Source organism: Sebastes fasciatus, unplaced genomic scaffold (genome assembly GCF_043250625.1).
Source record: "Sebastes fasciatus isolate fSebFas1 unplaced genomic scaffold, fSebFas1.pri Scaffold_91, whole genome shotgun sequence".
NCBI lineage: Eukaryota > Metazoa > Chordata > Actinopteri > Perciformes > Sebastidae > Sebastes > Sebastes fasciatus.
Window position 1 is genome coordinate 21,351 of NW_027428279.1, and position 7,369 is coordinate 28,719.

The window sequence follows — 7,369 nt, forward strand, 5'->3', positions numbered from 1 at the left end:
CAAACTTTCTCATTTCACAGCTAAACAGTACACTACAAGATGCTTCTGAAAACATTTGAGGAGAGAAATAGGCATTACAGTAACAGAATATTGATTCATATTTGATCAGCGGCGCAAAGTTTGACCGTCTGATCGAAGTTCGCGAGTGATTGACTCATGGCTCTCATAGACGGAAGCTGGACGACGGACACCATATCAGCTCTGACTGGTTGTTTTTCTCCGGTCTGTGAAATCTTGCAGATGCCGTTAGGAGCACCGGAGGACACAGAGGCACATGATTTTTTTCAGATTACCGGTCTCACTACAACTTTCTACCCACTGCAGCTTTAATATAGAGAAAAGAAAACAGTACCATGGTTCTACCTAACTCAATGATTTAAAGGTAACACAAAGTGGTGATGATCTGTGATAAACAAGGTCATAAACCACCAGCCGTCAGTTGTGACCGACGGCCTTTTCAGACAGATTACAACATGAACTCTACTCTCTCGGTCCCCTTGCTGTGAGTGTTGCCTGCTGCGTCCCCTTGTCCAATTGCTATTTTCGTGTCTGACTAAAAGAATAATTAAAATTCCCAGTTTCCCCCCCAGTCCTCGATAACGACCCCATCTTTGTTGACTTTTAATAATTAACTTTGTATCCTGGACTTTTATGCCTCTCACTGTTTCATTGTAACATTGTTGAGTGGCTTCTGTTGGCAGATAAATTGCCACCCATGTGTCGTGTATAACTAGACACAGGAGTGGCTGGTGAAATTACTCTTCCTCCTCCTCACACTCCAAACTTTTCTGAAACTGTGCATCTCGTTACTACCCCTCTTTAAACAGTCTGAATGCCATCATCCATCTCTACCTCCCACACCTCTACCTCCTCCTCATCTGTGTGTTTGCTTGTGTGTGTGTGTGTGTGTGAGTGACAGAGAAAGACAGACAGACGCAAACATGCACACACGCATAAGCACACAGCATTTGTATTTTCTCATTCCTCCAGCAAATAAATGTTACAATAAAATCCAAGGACATGATAGTGCCTTTTCTTTCACTTTCCCTTCAAAAGCATTGATAATGACCTGTGGTCCATTAGGAAAATGGAATAAAGCACATTAATATGCCGCAGAGAACAACATACAACCCACGGGACAAGAAGATTTAAAGAATCTTGACATCATGAAAAAGAATCTACAGAGGAAATGAATGAGTTATGCCGTTTCCTTCCCTCAACTACTGTAATGTGCAATCAAGGCAGCCAAAGCACTTAATGCCCTTCCAGTCAGCTCGCCTGTGTTTACCATCATAACACTGCTGTTGTACTGGGCAGCTTCCAGAGAAGCATGTGTGTGAAATGATGTCAATTAACCCTGTGTTAATAAGTGAAAAACAGCATTAAAGCAGCAGTAGGTGAGATTGATATGATTGAAAAAAAGTTATTTTTATAAAACGGTCAGTAGTGCATGAGACCGGTAATCTGAAAAAAATCATGTGCCTCTGTGTCCTCCGGTGCTCCCAATGGCATCTGCAAGATTTCATAGAGCACCAGAAGAAAACAACCAGTCAGGAATGATCTGGAGTCTGCCGTCTATGAGAGCCACGAGTCAATAACTCGCGAACTCCGACCAAACGGTCAAACTAGGCAACGTTGATCAATTATGAATCAATATTCTGTTACTGTAATGCCTATTTCTCGACTCAAATGTTTTCAGAATCATCTTGTAGTGTACTGTTTAGCTGTAAAATGAGAAAGTTTGTGACCCGGCAGCCGTATTGAGATCAAGTTGAATGAATACCAAGCACCGCCCACCAGCCGGAGCACAGCCAATAGGAACGCTCTCTCTCTAAAATTACATATGATTGGCCAAAGTCTCCCGTCACGGGCTAGATTTTTTCATGAGGTGCAGCAGTCTAGTTTTCTCTCAGAACACTTGAATTACAATATGCTGAAAGGTTATTATGGAATTTTTGCCCAATGTTGCCAAAAATATTCAGCACTTGATCATTCGATTCAGTGATTTGCTCCAAACAGCTGTATGCTGGTTGTATGAGTCACATGACAGAAGGTCAGAATAACGCAACAAAATACAGATTCAGAAGTAAATACCTTTGTATCTACAGTAAGATGCACACAGTGAGCCACTCTACATCTGAGTTATCTCTATTTCCTCTTCGCGAGCAACACCTGGCTGCAGAACGGCAGATGCTGAATTACAAAACAGTCTCAGCAAGGTCACCCTGGGTGCAGCTGCCTACCCACCTCCATCCTCATCACCCTGGAAACTGGATGATTTTAGGATGCTCCTCTGCACAGACAGGGAATGAAACACTGGTATGTTAGCTTAAAAATCTACTTTAGATTCATAGTACTGCCATTTGGTGATTGAATTAAATCACAATTGTATTATAATGGCTTTAATAAGGTTTTCTTTTTTTCAATCAAGCAACTAACCAGCCAATCAGCACTCAACAAGCCAGATACTTCACATAGTCAGTCATTAGGCATAGAAGCTTTATTTGATTTGATTTGCCGTTTCCACTTAGAACAGAGTCACTTTTGAACAAAAGTGTTTTGAGTTTCACAACAGCAAAGGACTCTTTTCACACCAGAACATAAAGGCAATGACAACAGTTTGGACCAGGGATGACACAAATGTCCTTACAACACAATTTACAAGCATGTTCAAGTCTGCTCATTTGTGTGGCTTCATTCTTAATCTGTATGGGATAGTAGCAGTGCAACATTTAAACAATAAATTAATTTGGAGATGTGTCTTAAAGGGTAAAAACATTTCCAGCTGAGATGCAACACATGCTCTTGAGAACAATGTAACTAAGGAGATGCACAAACCTAATGAACCCTGTTAGTAAACAACAAAAGCTATATTATCTGTATATATAGAACTGTTTGGTTCATGCACAAAACTGAAAATATGAAAACGAAGAAGCAGTTTGACAGCTCAGTTAAGGTATAAGTTAAGAAATTATTATCAATGACTTTGCAATAGTTTAAATCATTTACAATTCATCGGCAGTATACTATTTGCAATTACAGTATGTACAAACTTGTCCACGATATAAAACATTTTAACATGAAACCACACGGAAGTGAAAGAAGTACTGTTTGAACTCTAAAACTTGAAATCAGCTCCACACTGAAGCATACGATACAAAAAAAATGACTTTCTAGCTGATACTCAGTCACTCGATCACATGAGACTTTTTCAGAAATGGCAGTTACTCACAAGACACATACATTCACAAATCCAAAGAGTTTCTTGTTTTGGTTGTACGTTACCAAACTAGACAACAATGTCCTTACAGAATACATTCTCAGCAGAAAATGCCACACTTATCATAAAGTGCGTGGATGTTTGACTTTTATGCGATTGTTTTCATGCATAATGCGTAAAACCTTGCAATAAAAATACTCTCATTGTCTTTCTTAGGTGCCATTTTAAAGTACTTTTTCCATCCTAAATGAAGTACAGCAGGGTATAGAATGAAACCCATTAAACATAAATGGAAAAAGGAAGTGTACTAAATGATATAGCAGAAATCCGGGGGAACATTCAGAAACATGAAACACCTAATAAGGTAGACACCAAAGAGTTACAGCTAGATATTAAACTAAACATTTATTGTAGTATTTTTCAGGTGTCAAAGCACTGCTGTTACATCGAGACCTACTTGACTCCCAATTATAATGTTTAGCCTTCTCTGACTTGAAATAAAATGCGTCTCTGAGTGAGTGTTCATCAACTTTATCACCTGTTATTATGAAAGACACAACACCATGATACATCTCATGATGACTCATATATACTGCACTACAGCAGTAAGTATAGGCGCACAAACAGACAGTGGATACACTCTCGTACCCAGATGTATATTTATACTTGGCTATCACGACTCAGCACCCACAACAAAATCCGAGAAATTAGTCACGTTGGAATCCTAACCATTACAAATGACTAGTAGCATTGATTGCATTTGTGGTTGAAATTATTGTTTTGTAAAATACCTTGCTGCAACAGCTAATGCATGTTTTGACATTTTAAACACACTGACAATGTTAAAATTATTGTCGCGTTTAGATTAGGGCTGGACAATTAATCGAAATTTTATCGAAATCGCAACATGGCGCAGTATTTATTAAAGACGAAATGTGTATCAAAATGAAATATTGTAATGCTGCAGAGATGCCCTAGCCCACACATCATATTCTGCAGACTTTAAGAAAACATCTTTGTTTGGTACAGATCCCCGGAAAAAAAAATCACACCATAATCATTCAATGAAAATGAGAATAATGATGTAAAAATGATCCTTCCCTCTAATATAGCAAATTATGTCGCAATATCAGTCAAAATAATCGCAATTAGATATTTTTCAAAATTGTTCAGCCCTAGTTTAGATGCACCAAAATGGAGTACACATGGTGTGATTGGTGCTTTTTTCCCGGCTAGCGGAGCTGCACTCTTGCTCTCTAAAAGAAATCCCTGTGGTTTTGAATGAGTGAGTCAATGACTTACCGCTGTACAACGGTGTCTGATCAATGTCTAGGCTGCAAACTGACTTCAGAGGAGATTATTACTGGGAGGTAAAGCCCCTTCAGAGATTACTACTGGGGGAACATATGGAAGATGGTTCATTTATTGTATATGTATTGAGTAAACCCATAATAACACTTTTTAAACACAGTCTGCTCGAGGCGTTCATCAAACACCCTCAGTGATCTGACCAGGGATGCATACTATAATAAAAAAAAAAACATCTCTTGGAGAGATTCAGATGAACAACGGCAAGCTAAGTTACACAGATTTATTTTAAAACAAATTATCTCTAGAATACCGAAAATGATGTACCAATAATTTAGCAGAAAGCTGATAATGTGCTGTGAGGAATCTACCCCTGGTGAAGTGGTAAGTGCATTTGATCAGTGGGAAAAGCAGTTATTTTTTACAGCACAAGAAGTAAAGAAAGTGAACGTCTCACTTTGAAAAACTAAGTTTGATCCCCAAAATAGGAAACAAAACAAAACCTCATTCTCTTCGTGCTCCAACCAAACACCAGGGTTGTTTCTCCCAGTCCCGACTTCTCTTCCCTCAACACCCTTTTGCCATTTGAGCTCTTGATTCACTATAGCCCTAAATAAAGTGAAAGAAGCAGTGCAGCTCCCCTCCTGAAATAAATGCCAAAGAGAAAAGAGTGAGAGCACAGACCAAGCCCCTATAAGTAGTAGTGGTGGTTGTGGTGCTCCCTGACGCCCCCTGTGGGCTCTCAGGTGGCGTCATCGTCTTCGTCGCCCAGGTGATAGTTGAGGGTGATGACGGCGCTGATGAATTCTCCGAGCTCCACAAAGTCAGCTGTGATAATGTTGATGCCGCTCTCCCCGGGTCTCTGCGATCTGATCCACTGCATCATGCCCGGTAAGGCCCTGGGAGGACACACGCAAACACACACACACACACACGTTAGGGGAATAGGAGGGAAATAAAGTCACAAAAGATCTGGAAAGATAGAAGAAGGGATGATTCATGGCTGGCTGGTTTAACAAAGAGAGGGGCACGCTGTGATAAAAGATCTCTGTGACGCAGCATGGGATGTCTGCAAGCCAGACGCCAGCTGTGAGGATGACACTCTGAACACTTGCTGGACATGTTCATGTGTGGCGTGCACCAGGGGGAGGGTGCTACTCCTGCAGATGCCTCACCCAGCTTTCTGCTCGGCAAAATTCGACAAGCTGTCTCCTCCACACGCTCGCCTTTCTTGTTCTGTCGAGTCCTACGCTGGCGGTCTGTGTGGCAAAACCAATAGATGTGTTTTCTGAAGGATGCCTACATCAAAGTAACCAAACGCCTGGTGAGGATGGCTGATAGTGGAGCTATCAAATGAATAATTCATGCCAGGAAAATCGGCTGTTTATCTGCCGAGGCTTTTAACAAACTGGTGACATTAAGAGGGAGTGATATACAGATGAACCTGGGGGTAAATCAGGAAAAGAAAAGCCTGAACCAGGACTGAGGAGGGGAGATATAGAAAGAGGGAAGGATGAGAAGAAACGCCTCGGGTTTGTGGCAGCTGTTTTAAAAAAAACAAACTTGAATGAGGTCAGTGTCAGACGCCTGGGGATACCTGTAAAAACCAATATGCCTCTGGATTTAGTTATAAAATGCTATGATGACTCACATATGACGGTTTATGTGTGTGTGTGCACATGTTGTAAGTTGTTATGGGTAAACCAGTCATTTCTGTGGCCTGTGGGTGTTGCTATGAGTTTGGTTCCACAGTGTCTGTGTATACGTTGAGTAATGCTCAGTGCCACCTATGGTGCTAACCCCGCATCTTATCCAATCTTAGCGTTACACTGAACATAAACATAAAACAGTTTTCTTATTCTTTCTGTCTCTGTGTCACACATGAACAGTTATACACACCTTTCTGTGATTGTCTCTCTCAGTCCGCTCGCCACGCCCTTCATCACTGTGCTGGCCTTCGGTGTCAGAACCACCTGGGAGACAAAGAAGGTCCCCTTCCTCCTGCAGGACACACATCAAGTATTTATGATTTAATTTTGCTGTATTTTTCTTAGTATTTTTTTTTGCATTTTATCTATTTATGTAAAGCACCTTCTGACATCTGCAGCAGAGAGGTGCTACATAAATACATGAACTTTGCCTTACTTTAGAATTAATTACTTTGAGTAACGACAAAGAAACAAAAACACTTATACTGTCAGAAGAAAAGACAATTTCACATGCAAATTTATGTCTGATTTTGAAGAAAATTTCCTTTAATGCAGCAGTGGGTAGAAATGGAGCAAATATGATTAAAGAAAAGTTATTTTTATAAAATGATCACTATATCCTGACAGATGTCCTCCGGTGCTCCTAGTGGCATGGCTTTATGGTCTATTTGACTCTAAATGGGACCATAATTTACTAAATGAACATCATCCTTTATTGAAGAAGACTTGAAACTAGCGATTGAGACCATAAACTCATGTTTACAATGTTTACTGAGGTAATAAATCAAGTGAGAAAAAATATTTTCAAGCCCCCCCCAGGGCCAATGCAGAACCATGCATCATCAATATTTAGCCTTGCCTTGCCGCATCCGCCCTTTTATAAGTCTGGGCCCCCCTTAGGGGTCCCGCTCCCCAGCTTGACAACCACTGCATTAAGGACTGCCCATAGTGGAATAAAGGTAGAGACTGACCTGCGGTCAGTGACAGACGCCTGGAGAAACTGAACCAGCTTCTCTGGGTCGGTGGTGTTGGCCCAGGGAGAGGGCATCATCTGCCCTGGCCACAGGAAGGGCACCTCCAGGGCCATGGGGTGGTGGTAGAAGACGAGCACCTGGTACTCCTTCTCCCACAG

General features: G+C 41.1%; 1 protein-coding gene across 1 annotated transcript; it reads right to left on the minus strand.

Annotated features, from left to right (window-relative positions):
• Positions 1–2,485: 2,485 nt before the first annotated feature.
• LOC141763888 (PI-PLC X domain-containing protein 3-like) lies at positions 2,486–7,363 on the minus strand. Its single transcript, XM_074628663.1, has 3 exons — positions 7,209–7,363; positions 6,428–6,529; positions 2,486–5,427 (listed from the first exon to the last, which is right to left on the minus strand). Exons 1-3 carry the CDS (start codon positions 7,322–7,324, stop codon positions 5,271–5,273), a joined length of 375 nt encoding a protein of 124 aa, XP_074484764.1. The 5' UTR covers positions 7,325–7,363; the 3' UTR covers positions 2,486–5,270.
• Between the last annotated feature and the right edge of the window lie 6 nt (positions 7,364–7,369).

Bases quoted from the DNA above. Each gene is read 5' to 3' on its own strand.
- LOC141763888 (XM_074628663.1), bottom strand. From the start codon at position 7,324: ATGGCCCTGGAGGTGCCCTTCCTGTGGCCAGGGCAGATGATGCCCTCT. The intron at 6,530-7,208 runs GTCAGTCTCTAC...TGTGTCCTGCAG, and splicing joins GCGTCTGTCACTGACCGCAG to GAGGAAGGGGACCTTCTTTG. The intron at 5,428-6,427 runs GTGTGTATAACT...GTGTCCTCCCAG, and splicing joins AGAGAGACAATCACAGAAAG to GGCCTTACCGGGCATGATGC.